This window comes from Phyllostomus discolor, chromosome 4 (assembly GCF_004126475.2).
Source record: "Phyllostomus discolor isolate MPI-MPIP mPhyDis1 chromosome 4, mPhyDis1.pri.v3, whole genome shotgun sequence".
NCBI classification, from domain to species: domain Eukaryota; kingdom Metazoa; phylum Chordata; class Mammalia; order Chiroptera; family Phyllostomidae; genus Phyllostomus; species Phyllostomus discolor.
Genome location: NC_040906.2, coordinates 204,893,157 through 204,910,596, shown reverse-complemented (window position 1 = coordinate 204,910,596; position 17,440 = coordinate 204,893,157). Strand labels below are relative to the sequence as shown.

Genomic DNA, 17,440 nt, shown 5'->3' with positions numbered 1-17,440 from the left:
TGAGTAACCTCAATGACCACTTCCCTGGTGGGTGCGCTGCGTCAGTTCCACGGGCTGGTGGCAGGCTTTGCCAAGTGGATACAGAATAGAGAGCTTTTAACCCTCGGATTCCTTAAACCGAAACCACAGTGCTGATATTTGGGACGCTGGGAGGAGTGTGGACATTTTCAGTGTTTCCACATACATGCAATGTTGACCCTGACCAATCCTAATTTTCTTGAAGGTGGCGGTAACCGAGCCATCAATTTAGACTGGGACAGTATCAGACTAAGAGAATTTCGAGGTCATCACATTTATGTTTAAAGTATTGCATTTTTTTTCTCAGAATTATTATGAGTGCTTACGTTTTCATTGTCAGCTCCCGCATCTGAAGTAGTTTAAAAAGAAATCCAACATATTATACGACGTACCGGTCGTTTTAGAATGTGGTGAAGATGATTCATCTGGGCTGTAAAAGGGACCACATGTTCCTTCCAGGACCCACAGACATGACTGCTGGACCCCGCTAGGTTTACCTGTGTAACACCATCATCTGCCCAAGGAAGAGCTAGTGTTTAATTTTTTTAATCAAAAACCATGTAATACTACTTAAACCGAAGCTGAGGTCTTCGTGTTCATTTCCAAGGGTAAAACTGGCATCAGCAAGGATCTCCCCGAAAGGCTGCGGGCAAACCACCCTCCCACAGCAAGCAGCATCTGAATGAGCCCGCTTCCGGGCTCCTTGCCAGCCCTGTGTGATGCAGCCATTCACACTTCTGCCGGTGTGACGGAAGGGAAACCCCCCCCCCACCCCCCCCCTCCCCCGCCCCGAGATCCCACTATCGCTGTGATTTGCATTTGCACCCGGCCAGCGAAGGTGGTGGCTCCGACCACCGGGATTTCCTCTGGGAGCTGCCTGCTCCAGCCTTTGCCACTTTTCTCCCGGGTTGTCTGTCTTCTTTTCCACTGAGAGAAGATTTCACCTCGCCCGGATTGTATTTCTATTTTCCTCGGTTTTTTCCCCCTCACGTTCTGTTGCCTTTTTCCTTTGGATGTTGACTGATGTGTCATTTCTGTTATATGATATGAAGGGGAGGGCTGTTGCTGTGTGCTAACAGGAAAACACCTACATTACACCCAAAATTTTGATTACATTAATTAGGTTCTCATACACATACATTTAGATCTATCGCCACACTAGTTTCCCCCGTTCCTCTGATTTACTGGGAGCTCCGGGATTTGTGGCTGTTCTCAAAATTCACATTTTTCTCCGCTGGCTGCTCGTTCATAACAGATCATTCCCCAGGCACTCAGCTTCGCGCTCATGGTTCTGGTCCCCACCCTGCCACCGTCTGCGTGTCTCTGTGACGCTCCAACGCCACGGCCCAGAGCAGGGGCAGAGGCTCCAGGGCCACCTCGGGCGAGGGGCGTGGCCGTTCCATGTGTCGGTGTCTCCGTTTACAAAATGGGGGAAATGAACAACCTACTTCAAAAAGTTGCTGAACAAATGAATAGAGATTTTACTTGCAACATAACACCTCGCACAGAAACACACGAGACATGTAGTTACCATTCAGTTACAAAAACAAACGTAGTCTATGGTATGACACAGGTCAGCAAAATCAGATCTACATCCAAGTCCCCTCTGCTCAGGTGACTGTCACCTTGACACACATCCCTCCTGGTTTGCTGTCCTGGCTGAGGACAGGGTGGTGAGGGCCAATGCCAGGAAGTTCGCAGCACCCAGCCGACCGCCTCTCTAGGAGTTGGCAGGTCTGGGGAGAGCGAGTCGCACGTGCCCGGGAGTAAAGTGAGACTGGGCACTGCTGGTTGGTATCAGCACCAACCTGTGCCTCAGCTTTTAACTCACCTGCTTACCTGCAGCCTCTCTCCCTTGACCGAGCTCTGCCATCCCATCGGGCCCGGCTCCCTCAGATCCCATTTTATCAGATCACCTCCCCCCGCCGCCCATGACCATCACAGAGAACCTGAAACAAACCCACTGCCTGCCCAGCCAGCACATGTCCCCTCTCCGGCCAGGCTTCGGTCATTCTCAAATGTCCAACCACGCCAGCCTCACAGACCACCCTCCTGTGTGTGACCTGCCTGCCTCTGGTGTCCCCCCGTGCCGGTGACGCGCTACCAGACAACCACAAACCAGAAGACACACGTTCACTGGCCACCGCTACGATGCGGCTTGCTGAAAAGTTCTTTGACACTGTGTTAGGAATTTCTTTTCAAAATGACAAGCACAGCGACCATCATACACTGCCCCTCCCAGCACCCAAAACCCACCTAACACCCTCTTTGGACCACTGAGGTCCCGCGCCATTCCCAGTGCCACACCATCCCCGCTTCACGACTGCCCCTCGCCACGGCCACACCCGTCAGGCTGCCCTGGTGGACGGCCACGCCGCCAAATCTGGGGACGACGACACCAGCTGCTTCTCCGTCTGCCCCGCACATCTGCACTTCAGCACCCGCCCCTTCCCCACGCCACCAGGCCTGCAGGGGGTGTCAGGCAGTCAGTCCCCTCGGGCCCTTCATCCTCACCAGGGGAAAGGGACCCTGATCCGGAAGGAGGGCAGGCGGGGGGAGAAAATCAGCCCTAGGGAAGAAAGCCTCACACTTTTCTCCCCAGGACTGCCCGTCCTTAGGACTACTTAACTTTTAGTGTGACCCAACACGAATGGCCACTGCTGAGCCCCATGCGGATACGGACTGCGGGAGAATCCAGGGGCCACAGAGGACAGCAGAACATTACTGGGGCGGGGGGTGGGGCGTGAGGAGGAAGGGCTGGCCCCCAGAGGAAACGGGGTGGAGGAGGGAGAAAACTAAAGACCGGCTTAAGGAAAGCATGAGAACGGCAGAGCCATGCAGGAAACATCCTTCTAGGTCAACAAGTACAAATGCACATAATTCTTCATAACAGCTGACTACACCGTATCCACTGGATCAGCGATTTTCAGCCCTTCCCATCTCACGGCACACGTAAAGTGATTAGTAACACTCCGAGGCTCACCAGAAAATGTATTTTCTGCCCATCTGATGAAAATATAGGCATACCTTTGATTGATTCACCCTGACAGCTATCGTTGTGTCGGCTAATGTCATTTTTTTATTTGACCATTTCAGGCAGGGGTGTCAAACTCACTTTCAAACTCATTTTGGTGGCCTTCAAAGGGCCGAATGTAACTTTAGGGCCGCATACATGTAACTCCTCCTTCACAGTTAAGTGAGAGCTCGACACCAGGTGCCGGGCCTATAAAACAAGGCGGAGGGCCGGCCTCGGCCGCCGGCCTTGTGTTTGCACCTGTGGTTTAAGGGAAAGGAGGCCACGCCCCCGACTCAACAGTCAGGTGTTGCGTGTTTTAAAAAACTCTGGTGGTGCACTGGTTGAAACTCGCTGCCCTAGACAGAAGTAATTTAATTGGATCTCATCGTGGACATTCCAATGGTTACCTCCTTTACCTCTGACAAAACATAAAATGTGCATCATGTATTCTAAGCATACGCAACTGCGCAGAGAGCAACACACACACACACACACACACACACACACACACACAGTCACGCTTGCAGAGCTGGACCGTGCACATGCAGGAACGTCGAGACCGGTTTACTCACCCACGGAACGGAAGCTGTCTGTCTTCACGTCGTGCATGCAGACAGCACTGGACGCCCCACACTGGGCAATGCTCACATTGCCACAGACACTGATTGTGTAAAGCACGTGATTTTTGGTGTCCACTGCTTCCCATGTGTAACTAGAAAGGAAGAAAAACAACGTGTCACTGTCGAGGGATCTGCCAATAACTGAACTTCTCTCGAGTCTAACACTCAGGCCACATTTGCTCAGAACCACCGCGGTGTCATTAGCCAGAAATGCCCGAGTCCCCTACGTGGGGCTGAGGCCAGGCCGGAGCAGGGGCCACCGAGTACCACCCTGCTCTGCTTCACTCCGCCCAGAAGCCACCTCCAGACTCGACAGTCATCAAAATTCTTAAAATTCTGCCGTTCACTTAAGAATACCGACTCAGATAAGGAATTGCTCAAGAATCATGTTGATATAAGACAGTAACCGTTCCCATCACACTGGAATGCTGGAAAGCCAAAGAGTGGTTTGTTTGTTTTTTTTTACTTTATTTTATGTAAAAACGAATGGCGGCGTGAAAGACAGTCCTTCTTCTGGCTCTTGGCTCCTTACAGCCACAGCTCAGCCCGGAACCCACAGGACGGAGCCGTGCGGGGCGCCCACCACCCGACTCAGAGCCAGACGTTAGGCTGACCGACTGCGACAGGCAGCTGACAAGTATTATCCGTGCACCCAGACTCACTGCGTGTTCAAACCCCTGGCAAAGTGGCTACTGAGCAATTGTCAAGGAAGCGATCTGCATGCTTGAAACAAAACGAGAGGGAGATAAATTAACCCCAAATTGCTTAGACTCTGCCTGCTCAGGAGTTGTGGGGGCTGGAGGCCACCCTAAGGGGTGTCAAGGTTTCCTACCCACCGAGGGCACCTGGAGGAGGGAAGGCACAGTCCACACCCCAGAGCTGCCCTTCCGCCAGGCATCAGGGCAAGGCCTGGGCAGAAAACAGCAGGCAACACACCCTCTGGCCTGGAAATCTCCCCAGCTGCCCATGCACAATGGAGGCACCCCACAGTGGGGCTGGTGGCGGGAAAGGCTCCCTGCGTCCTCCTGCAGGTAAAGGGATGGGTCACACCCACCCATGGAGAAGCCACAGGGCAGAAGCACACGTGAGCATTCAGGCAGGGTGGCGGGCTGTGTCTCCCGGAAGTTCTGCCAGCCCTGAACTGCTAGCACCCTGAAAAACAGGTTGGTACACTTGGTGAGGGCCTACCTTGCGGGGGGGGCGAGGCGGGGGGCTGGCTCAAAGCAGGTTCCACTGAACTCCCTCCGGCACCCCTGACACCTCGGACCTGCCTCCTCAAGCTGGGAGGGTCAGAGGCACGGGGGAGCCACCCGAGTACCACCAGGCGCGAGAGGGGAGTCGTCAGCAGACAGTCATCTTCCTTCGACCCTCACTGACCTTTTTCATTCGCTTCACAAACATTCTGAAGTATTTACTGCACAGGCACTGAGCACAGCGATGATCAAGGCAGGCCAAAAATTAAATAAATAAAAGGGCACCACCCTCCCGGCGTGTATTCCAGGGGAGAGCAGCCAGTAAACAAGAAAACAAACGCACAGGACACTCCCAGCCACCAGCACAAAGGAAGTAGCCCTGCTGGAGAGAAAGGACTGAGTCGCACCTTCTGAGGGATGCGTGGTGCCCTGCGGCTTGAAGGACAAAAAGGAGCCGCCCAGGGGGCAGCTGCGGTGGGGAGAACCTCCCAGCAGGGGGGCCACAGCAAGTCCCCCAGGCTGCAGTGAGCTGGGCAGGCGGCAGGCAGGCAGGCAGGCAGGCGGGTGGGAAACAGAGGGCTGCTGGGCCTCAGCAGGCGAGGAGGAAGAGGAAGAGGAGGAGGAGGAGGAGGGCAGAAGGTGAGGCCCAGGCAGTCACCGGGGCTGCAGATTAAAGGAAGCAGGTCCGATGTTGTACCTGAAGCAAAGGAAGGCCCCCCCCCCCCAAGAGAAGGCATCGTGCGTGCGTGGACCTTCCCTTCAACTTTTTAAGCTCGAGTTTCTATTCGCAGAGTATTAGTGAAAGCTGTCTACTGGTTACGGTTAGTTATAGAAACTGCTAACTGCTCAGGAGCAGTGACTAAGTTCTTCCAGGACCCTAGACATCAAACGTGACACCTCAGCAGTGGCCCCACGAAGGTGGTTCACGATCCTAACATGCAGAAGAGGCACACACAGGTGTCCCTCTGGCATGAGTTGACTGGTAGGAAGCAACTCCAAAGAAATCCACGCAGTGCATGAAATGTTATGCTTTCCTTAACAAACACCACTCCACTGCTGTCTTTGTAGAGGTGATGTTTAAATAAGGGAGATGTAAACAGTGTGTGGTGGGGGAGCAGAACAGAGAAGAAAGAGAGAAGCATGGGGGACACACACTGTCCGGCTTCTCTGAAAACCAGGGCCCCTGGAGAGAGAGAGTGTCGGCTACATTCAATCACGTTTCGGCTCTCCGTGTGCGTTTCCCATCTGCTTTCTCGCGCTCGATCCAAGCGGCGAACGGTCCTGGGAGTGGGAAGGGAGGGGCCCTGGGTAAGAAGACCTGGCGTCCTGGCTCTTCTTGGGGGTGGGCTGCCCTGAGCACCCCAGGGTGGCCCCTCCGGCCTGGCGTCTCCCATGCCACTTCCACCCCCCCCCCCCACCCTGCAGCACTGGGGTGCAGCCCTGGGCCACATCACGTGAGAAGGAAGGGACAGCAACAGCACGTTCCTAAACTCCACACCAAGGCATCTGCAGGCCATCAATGCCTGAGACGTTCGGAATCCAGCGGACTTAAGGCTGTTTTTGAAACAAAAAGCATGCCTAGCGCCTTGTATCACTGGGAGCTCAGAGGGATAATCGCTGGGTTGAAATAACGTATCTGCAGGCTCATGAAACATTTTCCAAAAAAACTGTTGTGTATTCTGGTATGCGCACTCGATGGATTAAATTATTATCTAGATATGCTTCTGCTGGTAGTGTTTTTTTAAAGACGATTTCATAATAAACTTGGAAGTCATCTAAATATCTGATAGCACTGGTTAAGAAAATTACGTGTTTGGAACTGGATGATTCTAGACTCCTTGCCAGGCTAGAGGCCACCCTGCCAGAGTGTCCCAGGCTGAAGTCACTCTTTAAATTTAGGCTAGCATCTAAAAGCATCATGATCGTACTGTAGAACCAGAAAAAGGCTTCAGAAACAATAAAACTATTATAGACTAAAGAGAACTTAATGGGATCTTTAAGAACTAATACACTTTTGTCCAAAAGGATTATTGGCCTGAAAAGTCTCTACCTGAAGTGACCGTGCAGACACAAAATGAGGGAACCCAAGGGTGAGACTCTCACTCAGTAGCCAAGGGACCCCCTCGGCTGAGACCCACAGAAAACTTACGCTGTCCGGGCTGACACAAGTAAAGACAAGGAGAAAAACGGCAACAAAAAAAAAAATGAGACCGACATATTAGATCAGAGAAAACTACGCTGTAATATTAAATTTTAAATTTTTGGCAAGAAACAAGCCTCTGGAAGAAGATACGTACAAGCTGTGTGGAAATGCAGTCTTTACTCACACACACACACACACTCACACTCACACACACATGCACGCACACACACAGTCAGAACATATTTGCTACCCAAGCAGACCCTGAAGCAAGACAGGGTAAGAGCCCGCTGAGCCTCTCCATGAAACTCCAACACCCGTGTCAGGGTCAAGTCTTCTGAGAGTCACCAGGGCTCTAGGCTACCCCTCGTCGCACCTGAGGGACCCTCGGGGACAGAGACAGGGGGAGCAGCGAGGGCCACGCAGGCCCCAGGGGCAGATGGTCACTGGGAAGCCGCACACGGCAGCGCTGGCCGCCGCCCCAGCCTCGGGAGCAGCAGGGAAAGGCAGGGGACGTCTTCGAAGGAGGCAGCCGGCCGGTCCGCAGTCAGAATTGCTCTTCTGGACCCAAGATGGTCCGTGCGAGAACCCTGGCTCCGAAAATCAGCAGCAGCGAGCAAAATCCTCGCTCCTCTGCTCCTCATTGTCCAGAGTGTAAAATGTAACTAGCCAGTGTCCCCTTCCCACCCTCCAAAACCCCAAATCCATGTCAAAGCAAACCTGACAATGCTACACACACACACACACACACACACACACACACACTCTCACACGTCCTCTAGGCCACGCTGGCTCCCACCCCCACCCCATCCAAATCTGAATCCTCCCAGCTCTGACACCACCCCGCTGGCCTCTCCCACCTCGCAAGGCCAGACCTCCTCAGGGACCCCACTGTGCTGCACGGCCACTCAAGCACCCCCCGACCCCACCCCGGGAGAGTGCTGGGCAGGCACCAAACACTGACTGCAGGAGGGAGAAGGAAGGAGAGGGTGAAGGAAGCCTGGCCAAGGGTGGGCCTGCCAACGTGCCAGAGCACCCCTCGGGGGGCTCACACCTTCTGGGCAGCGCCCTCATCTCCCCAGTCCCCCAGCCTCGGAGCCCAGCCCGCAGCTCAGAAGGGCCAGGCCCCTCGCCCACCGTCACGCAGCTGGGCAGGGACAAGGCCAGGAATCATCAGCCTGGCAGCCTGGGCCCCGGGGGCAAATGCTTCACGGTGACAGAAAACGGGTGTCACTGCCTTCGGTGCTTGAAACTTCTTTCACTTTTCAGAAACATTTACTTTCGATGACAATGCTGACCCTGGCGAGACGGTCCACGAAACTTTAGAGTTTCCATCTTGTGACAACCAACGCCGCTGCAACGGCAGCTCCGGTGTAGCACAGAGGCTTCCGGAGAGAGGCGGTCCACCTGAGGGCGGCCCCCCGAGTCAGGGCTGAGAACCCGAGGTCCAGCGGTCCACCTGAGGGTGACCCCCGAGTCAGTGCTGAGAACCCTTGGTCCAGGCTGCGCGGGGCACGCCGGTCCGCAGGTGGCACGCCTGCCCCAGCCCAAGCTCTTCCCTAGGGTCACACTTCCGCCACCCTCCCCGCTGCCCCGCCCCGTCCAGCTGGGCTCTGTCTCTCGCACAGTTCGGGTCACACCAAATGCCGGGGGTGGACTTCTGCCATCTCTCTCTTCCCTCACCCAACTGGTTTCCCAGGAAGGGCTAGCTAGCAGTTCCCTTCCCAGCAGCTGCACTGGCCTCGCTCTGCAGCCAAGCTGGCGAGGACTCCACCGAGGAGGAGGAAGAAGAAACACGTCTACACTGTTCTCACCCCAGGTTCACGCTCCGCGAGCACGACTGCTTAGTGCACAGAGCACTGCCCTCCGCAGACCCGGCAGGGAGAGTCCGCGAGTGAGTGGGATCAGTAACTCAGAAACAGCCCACACAGTCCACCCGTCGTCAGACCCAGGGTGGCGGGGAAGAGGGGGTGGTTAGAGAAGTCACACCCAAGGCAACAAATCACTTGAAGACATCTCGGATTTTTAAGTGGCCTGCGTGGCTGAAACACACCCCGGACAGACGCAGCCCATGGATTCCACCGTGCACGCTGAGCGCCCCAGCCGCGGCGTCCTCCCCTGGAAGAAAGCTGCAGCCCGTTGGCCCCGACGGGGACCCCACGGCCTCTGCGAAGCCGCCGCCGTGGACGGCGGCGCTCAGCCCGCGTCCGCTCCGCGGCACAGAGGCTCCATTTTAACCTCGTTCGGTTTGAATTTCATAATATCCTGAAGGGCGCTGGCAGCCTCCCAGGGAGAGGGCAGCACACAAGCGGCACACTGTCAGCCGGCCCCGAGACAGGAAGGCGGCCGGCGCTGCCCGCGCTGCTGCAGCAAACGCCGCCACGTTTGGAACCCATCCCGGCCGGGACCGGGCCCGCCCAGGGGGCAGCCCCGAAGTCACGGTCCCAAACTGGCCGGCACGACCGCCCAGGGCTCAGAAAGCTACCCAGCAGCAGTGCAAAGCCATCGCCACTGGGGGAGGGGTGTCTGCCCCCAAGACAGGGAAAATTCGAAAGAAAAAGCCAGAGAGGTACAACGGGACAATATTTCTGAAGCATGTGACACTGGTGTCTTACCGTGACGCCTCTCAAGCTTTCACAAATGTCACCCCTGCACACCTGGGAAACTGCCATGCCTTGTAAAGGACAAGGACGGGGGGGCGGGGGGGGGGGGGACGGAGGGAGTTCTTTCATTTTAAAACCAGCGAACATCTCAAGTGAAGTATATAAAATTCAATTATGAAATGTATGGTATACCCAGCCCTTTAAAGAAAAATATCTTGGAAACCTGGATTCCTTCCAGGCCACACGAGCTCGTGCTCTGCCCCTGGCCTCGGGGGAGGGAGGGCGGGGGGATGGTGCGCACAGCCCTCGGGTTTTGAAACACGCCAGTCCCTGATTCCCGGGGAGTCTCAGGGTCTCGAGCATGGTCACGTAGCTGTTAAACATCTTATTATGGGCCTACAATTATTGGTATATAAAGCAGGAGCGAGGCACGATGGAATCACCAGTAAAATTAATAAGCATGCGTAAATCTGTAATTTGGCTCCCTTAAAAAAAAAAATGCACACCGCAAACGCAGCGTGGTCGCTGGCTGGAGGGCTGGTTTTCCGGATCTAGAGGGAGCAGCGAATCTACCATTTGGGGGGGACGAGGGAATGCAAACTCTCTCCAGTCCGAACTTCAAAAGGCTCTCCCGCTCTGGCCCGCCTCCAAGCCCTCAAACAGAACACTCAGGAAGTCGTTTGGCACACCGCTGTCCCTTATCACGATCAGAGAGTTTGTCAGCTCATACATCCAGCCCGATACCCTTCAAAACGCTCAGCCTCTCCAACCAGAAAGGGGAAGAAAAGGGGGGAGGGGCGGGGGGAAAGGAGGGTGCAGAGGGAGGTGGGGTTTCCAGAATGGGCACAGGCAGCAGAAGCCACCGCCCCCCACCGCCGCCCGCCCCCCGCCTGCCCCCGCTGCCGGCTGACACCGAGAGAGAAGGATCCGGTTTGGGGAGATGATGGCACCCTGATCTGAAGGCTGGGGTCACCGCCTTTGACACCGCCAGGCCAGAGCTCATACAGGAAGTACTTCACTTCCTATTCTAACAAACCCACAAAGCTGTGGAAAAGACGTGGGACCTGCAACAGAAAAAGAAAGAAAGAAAAGAAAGGTGAGACGCGCCAGACGGTCCCTGGGCTTCCCTGGTGGTCCCACGGGGCCTGGGCGCAGGAGGAAGCCCATTAGCTAGAAGGGTCGGTGCTGACCCTGGGCCGCCGGGGGCGGGCAACCGTGGCTGGTGAAGTGTTTCGAAGCCGCGTGAGCGTGACTAACGGAGCCTCGTGGAACAGAGGGACGTGGGTGTCACCCAGAAAGGGCGTGGCCACAGACAGACGAGCCCACAGACCCAGCCACGCCCCGCCTGCCCGACCAACTGGGTGAGTCACCCGTCACTCCTCCGAGCCCCAGCGCCCTGCAAAACTGAGTCGCCCCAAAAGGCCTGGGAGTCGAGACCGGGAACGTACGGTGTCTGAGAGACTCTGATGGAAGGCTTCACCCGGACCCACAGGAGGCTTCGGGCCGCTAAAAATTAAGTTTACAGAAATAGGTGACTGTCCTGGGGCCTCCTGAAGGAATGTCAGGCGACACCAGCAAGGAACTGGAGCAAAAGGAGGGGACGGGGTCTTGTCCTGGGCCAACTCCACGGAGCCGGTGGAGCTCAGCGCAGAGACAGGGGAGTGCTGAGGCTCAGGACACACCCCCACCCCCGCCTTGCCACCTCGGGGCTCGGGGCTCAGGACACACACACACACACACACCCCCCAGCCACCTCGGGGTTCAGGACAGACACACACACACACACCAGCTGCCTCGGGGTTCAGGACAGACACAGACACACACACACACCAGCCACCTCGGGGTTCAGGACACACACACACACACACCAGCCGCCTCGGGGCTCAGGACACACACACACACACACACACACACACCCCAGCCACCTCGGGGTTCAGGACAGACACACACACATCCCCCACAGCAACCTCAGGGTTCAGGACAGAAACACACACACACACACACACCAGCCACCTCGGGGTTCAGGACACACACACACACACACACACACACCAGCCACCTCGGGGTTCAGGACAGACACACACACACACACACCAGCCGCCTCGGGGTTCAGGACAGACACACACACATCCCCCACAGCAACCTTGGGGTTCAGGACACACACACACACACACACCAGCCACCTCCTGGAATCACTCAGGACACGACAGCACTTTGGAACTGCCCCGAGCCTGTCCCAGCCGCCACCAGGACAGAGACCTGCTGGACCTACAACTGCTGGCAGTGGGGGAGTGGGGGAGGACAGCGTGGCTCTTCCTCAGGGGCTCTTGCTGCAGGGGGAGGTGCGGGGCAGACTTCGCAGCACCCAGGCCAGTGCCCCTGCAGGACAAAAAGCTCACGAGAAGGCCCGGCCTGCCCTCCCTCCCGAGCCGAGCCGGGAAGGATATCCACCCCAGACCCTGCTCTGCGAGGGTGGAACTCCAAAATCAGTGTAACTATCGGGGTGTTCTCAGACTTGGTCCCTCCCGTGCATAAGGGAGGGCTGGGTTCTAGGCTGAACCTCCTTAATTACAGGATGTCTGAATCCGACTCTGACTGCCCTGAAAGCCGACCCAACCTTAGCGCTCGGCCCCTGACCTGGGCCGGGCATCGCCCGTGACCTAGGAACCCCTCCCAGATGCAGTCCTTCCTTCAGAGCCTGCCCCACCTGCCACCGGGGGGGGGGGTGGGGGGGGGGCGGCGCGGCCAGGCCAGTCTTCCTAGCTCCCGGGAAGGGGCCAGCTCTTCTCTGTGGCGAGATGGGGACCCTCGACATGTCTCTGCTTTGCAGAGGCTGGGGTCAGGGGTCAGACCGGCCCCTGGGGTTCAGCAACACCTGATACCCAGCTGGGAAAAGACACACACACACGCACGCACACGCACACACACCCCCAGGTGCTGAGCCAGGCACCCCGTGCAGGACAGCAGTGTCTCCCCGAAGCCTGAGAGGTTTCCAGGAGAAGGGGAGGAATGTGTGTGGAGCAAACGAACCCCACGCCCCGCACACTCAGGGGACGGTCCGCAAACGCTGCTGCTCTCCGACGTGAACGTGACTCGTGGAGAAAAGCGGCCGTGCACCACATTGCTGCCCTCCGGGGAGACCTGGCAGCCCCGGTGCATCGAGGGCCTGAGCCAGACACTTCCGCGTCCCCACCCACCGCCGTGTTTGCCTCCCCCCCACCCCCCGCCCCGGTCTCGGGCCCCCCGCCCTGCCCTGCGTCCTCCTGGCCCCAGCACTGGGCTCCTGCACCCACCCTCCCTGGGGCCGCTCTGCTCTCCCACGGGTGCGTTACTCCCCCCCCACCCCTCATCCCGGCGCAGCGACCACCCCCTTCTCTGACCCCGGTCACAGCCAACTTCCCAGAAGGGTGGCCCAGACCTGCTGTCTCCATGTCCTGCCCTGCCCCCTCCCTCAAATCCAACCCCACTTTCAACCCATGAGACGAGGGTCATCGTCACGGAAGACCTCTGCGAACAGGCCGAGGGTCAGTGCTGGGTCTCTGGGCTGTGGAATGCTCAGGGTGACATGTTCAATCACGTTCTTCCTCCAGGGTGTCACGGTCCCCTGCTCCTCCTGGGCAGCCCCTCGGAGACCACACCCAGGGGTCTGCAGCTCCCACACGCTGTCCCCAGCCCCTGGTGCTGCCTGGCACCCACCTGCCACCCGACCCCCCAACCTGGGTGTCTAGGAGGCGTCTGGACAGCAACAGGGTCAGGCTGAACCCCTTCTCCTACCTCCACACGCCGTTCCCATAGCCCTTCCCACTCGGGGGAAACAGCACTCTGTCCTCCCCACTGCACCGGGCAAGTCTCTCCTCCGTGTCCTCACACCCCGTGGCCGACCGTCAGCAGATCGCGCCAGCCTCGCCTCCGAAACACCTGGAAGGGGACCGTTCCCCACCTCGCCCACGGCCAGGACGCAGTCCGGCCCGCGTGATCTCCCACCCGGTCTGCCAAAGACCCCGGCCGCCCCCACCCTGTGTCTCTCTCCTCCTCGGCTCCAAGTCCTCCGGGCTCCCTCCACCCTCGGAATGGGAGCCAGCGCCACGGCAACGGCCTTCGGGGCCCAGCCCGGCTCCTCCCGCCCTCCTCGGGGTCCCTGGGGTCCTCAGGGTCACTCCCGCCCCGCCAGCTCCAGGGGCCCCTCCGCCATTTCCCGAGCATGTCAGCAGTGCCCCCTGCCAGAGCACCCTTCCCCCGTCGGAGGCATCGTCCACGCCCTCCCGTCCTTCCTGGTCCCTGCTGCAAGGCCTGGACACGGTGGTGCACCCCACACAGAGCGGCCCCGCCCCCCCAGAACGTCGACCGAAGCCGTGAACCCGCTGCCTCCTCCGGGGCCACCTGTAAAGAGACAGAGGAGCGAGCCTGCTGGCTTCTCACGTCGTCTGTGGTAACTCGCCCACAGCAGGCGGCAGGGGGCGGGGCCCCGGAGGGGCCCGAGGGTGACTCAGTGCGCGGCACCCTCGTCACTTCTAGGAACCCACATCTCCGGCCCTTCCACGCCGGTGGTTTGGGTTTCTGTTCAAAGGCCAGGGGTGAGCAGCTGGGGCTGCTGGGGCGGGGCGGGGCGGGGAGGTGCTGCTTTCAGTAGAAAACAGTGTTTCGGAATGTCTGAGTGGTTTAGAGTACAATGTCTAACTGGGTTAGAGTAGAGACAAACTAGGGATCCCAAAAAGTTACTCTCAGGCACGGCCGAACCCCAGCAGTCCCGCTCCCGACCGAGCCCTCCACGCGTGTGCAAGCCTCGCACAGACAGCGCGTACCAGGCTCTGCTTGGGAGGCAGCTCCTACACGTCCCTCCCAGCACGCCCACGGGCAACCGCATTTCCAAGGCCACTTTCCACTGTTCCCACGTTCCCTGATCTGTCCCTGCTCCCTCTGTGCGCCAGAACGAATCAGAGACGAAGACTCACCCTCTCTGCCTCCCCCAACTCTCCCTGGCCCCGAGGAGCAGAAAGACAAGGACGTGAAGGAATCTGCTTCCTGGCCTGGGGAGGCTGCCCCCCTCCCCCCCACCCGACGCACGCTGCCCCGGGGGATCTAAAAGCACACAACGAAAAGGAAAATGCCACCAAAGATTGCTAGCTGATCTGAAGGGCAAGCTTCCCGGGACCTGGAGGGCCCAGGGCTCCCCCAGCGTGGAGGATTCTGGGAGCCTGCCTCGGTGCTGCCTAACGCACGCTGGGGAGCGGGGCGCGAAGCTCCGGGCACCACCTCCAGCCCCGGGGCCTGCGGCCCACGGCTGCCGGGCAGCGCAGCGGACTTCAGCCACCCCGTCGGGCCGCATTCTCAGCCCCTGCTCCCACCGGGCAAGGACCGGGAGGGCGGGAGCCCCTTCTGACCACCGAGGCCCGGGCAGAAGCCGGCTGGGACTTCTCGGCTCCGGCAGAACTGCAGCAGCCACAACAGGAAGGAGGACGGGGCCAAGAAATCGGCAGGGAAGGGCCCCAGGCCGCCCGACATATGGCACCTGGCGCCCGCCCAAACCCCACACCTCCCATCCTCAAGCTCCTCCTTGTTGGAGGCAATCGGAGCTGGGCTTTCTGCTACTCGCAACTGCAGGAATCCTGGAGGACGCATACCTCGAAACCACAGAGCTCTGGATGCAAAATGAAGCCTGAGAATCACGCCGTCCCGTGGGTTTCAAACTTTCTTAAATGATGGAAGCGCTGCTTCCTCCAAGGGGTTCTTACGTGGGGCACCAGTGCATAAACCAGATACAAAAGAAACGCTCTCTGGTTGAGGCAGAAGCCCCCCGGCACTGATGGGAACCTGGGTACGGAGTGACAAGCGAAAAGCATCTCCGAGCTAACACAGCAGCACCCCCCCCCTTACAAAGAAAAAGCGGTCTCTGCCACCCTCACCACTCATGGAACGCTGAAGCTGGGCCAGCCACCGAGCAGCGCTCCAGCTCTCCTACCCGCCCGGACAGCGTGACCGCACACAGAAGGAAACCGAGACCCCCGGGGACCACCAACTCGCCGGAGGCCCCACAACGAGTGAAGGGAAGAGTGTGCCTGCAAACCCAGGACAGCAACATCCTGAGTCAGGGCCCCCCCCCTCTCTGGAGAAAGGAATGAGGTCCCGAGGAGAGGAGTGAGTGGCACAGCCACACTCCGGCTCCCGCTGCAGCCAGGGGCCCAGCAGCTGTCTCCTGGCAGCAACAGGCTGGGGGTCGTCTTGGGGAGGGCGGCAAAGCACCTAGGACTCGAAAGCTAGTCACAGAGCCACCAGCCAGAGGAACGCCCTGCCCACCCTGGGCCTCCCCAAAAACGGCGTCGAGCCAAGCTCCAGCAGCTGCTGCCACGTGATCCCGCACAGCCGCTGCTCAAGGACAGGCAGCTCGGGGCCAGGGGGAGTGGCCCCGGGGCACCAGCACCCCGAAAGGCCAGACCGCAGCTGCCCACACGTGGGAACCTGGGCCCAAGGGGTGGGGACGACAAGAGCGACCAGAGCAGGCCGTCACTGCCTCGCCGAGGGCCGCCCTTGAGGAAAGAAGTGCAGCGGTGAACGCACATCCCCTGGGGGAAACCTCGTGAAACAAAAAATAAAAAGGCAACAGAGAGGCTGAAGAGCTGGGGAACAGGAGACCCGCTGAGCTTGGGGACGGGACCCGAGACACTCTCTGGGGCGCGGTCCAGAGCGGCAGCCGGACGCCAAGTAGGCGACACGGACGGAGCAGGACAAGGAACACGCTAGGGCAGGCCAGGCGGCCCAGTAAGGGAAACTAGAAACTCTGACCCAGAGACAGAGCGTCTTTCCAAACACACAGGACGCCCTCCGCCTGACCAGGTGCTAGGCCACAGGGGAAAGAAACGTCAGTCAATTCTACCACAACAACGGAGGACCACGGTAGGGGGAAAATCCATTTACCTGGGGGAACGTGCTCTCAGAAGCTAGTGACTAGCCCAGGAAGCTGAAGCAGTTAGAACTTCTGGGTCCAAGAAGGAAACACTCAGAACTGAAGGATTAAAAAACTGTGTATCGGAAACCCAGGAGTGGTAGGGTCCTCAGAACAAAGAAACACAGTTTTAAATTCATCTCAAACTAGGAAAAGAAACGGCACACAGCCGTCAGTAACGGAGAGTGGGAATTAATAAAACCAGAAAGAAATGGGGATAGAGACAGGGAGCCAAACAAAATCCTAGATCTTTTGTCCAGATTACAAAAGGTAAGAGACTCTTTAGTAAATATGACTAGGAAGGGGAAAATGTATCAATAAAGATCAGGAATTTTTAAAATGTACCTACAGATGTGAAAAGTATTTCAAAAGTACAAAAGGAGCATGCTACATATTTGCATGTGAACACATAATTACAGCCACAAATTTTCTAGGAAAACACAGGCTGCAGAAATTGGCTCGAGACGAGGCAGACAACCTGAATGGCTAAAGCAGATAAAACTGGAACTAGAATCCACACACCCCCCCCACCCCACCCCCATGCTCCACCTCCACAGAGCCGCACTGGGGAGTTCCACCAAAATTTCAGGAAGAGAAAATGTCGATCCCGTCCTAAAACTGCTGCACAGCCTGTGAAACACGAAAACCTACCCAGCTCTCCCCACAAAGCAAACACATGCTTGATACCCAAGCCAGCCAAGAACAGCACAGCCAAGAAAATTACCGCCCAGTCACCCTTGGGAACAGCTGCGAGCACCCTACAGAAAATATGAGTAAACAGAACTAGATGTCTTCACGAATAAAACTGCACCCTTTCCTCACCTCGTAGGGAAAAATTAACTCAAAAAAAAATTGATTCTAGGGCTAAACAGAAAGTTAAATTGATAAAACTTCTAGAAAGAATCATAGG

General features: G+C 57.6%; 1 protein-coding gene across 1 annotated transcript in view; it reads right to left on the bottom strand.

The window, feature by feature from the left end:
• IGF2R (insulin like growth factor 2 receptor) overlaps window positions 1-17,440 on the bottom strand; it is a 98,184-nt gene that overhangs the window by 74,641 nt on the left and 6,103 nt on the right. The window contains exon 2 of the mRNA XM_028509663.2: window positions 3,607-3,746. Coding sequence (XP_028365464.1) covers window positions 3,607-3,746 — 140 coding nt within the window. The remainder of the gene's footprint in view (window positions 1-3,606; window positions 3,747-17,440) is intronic.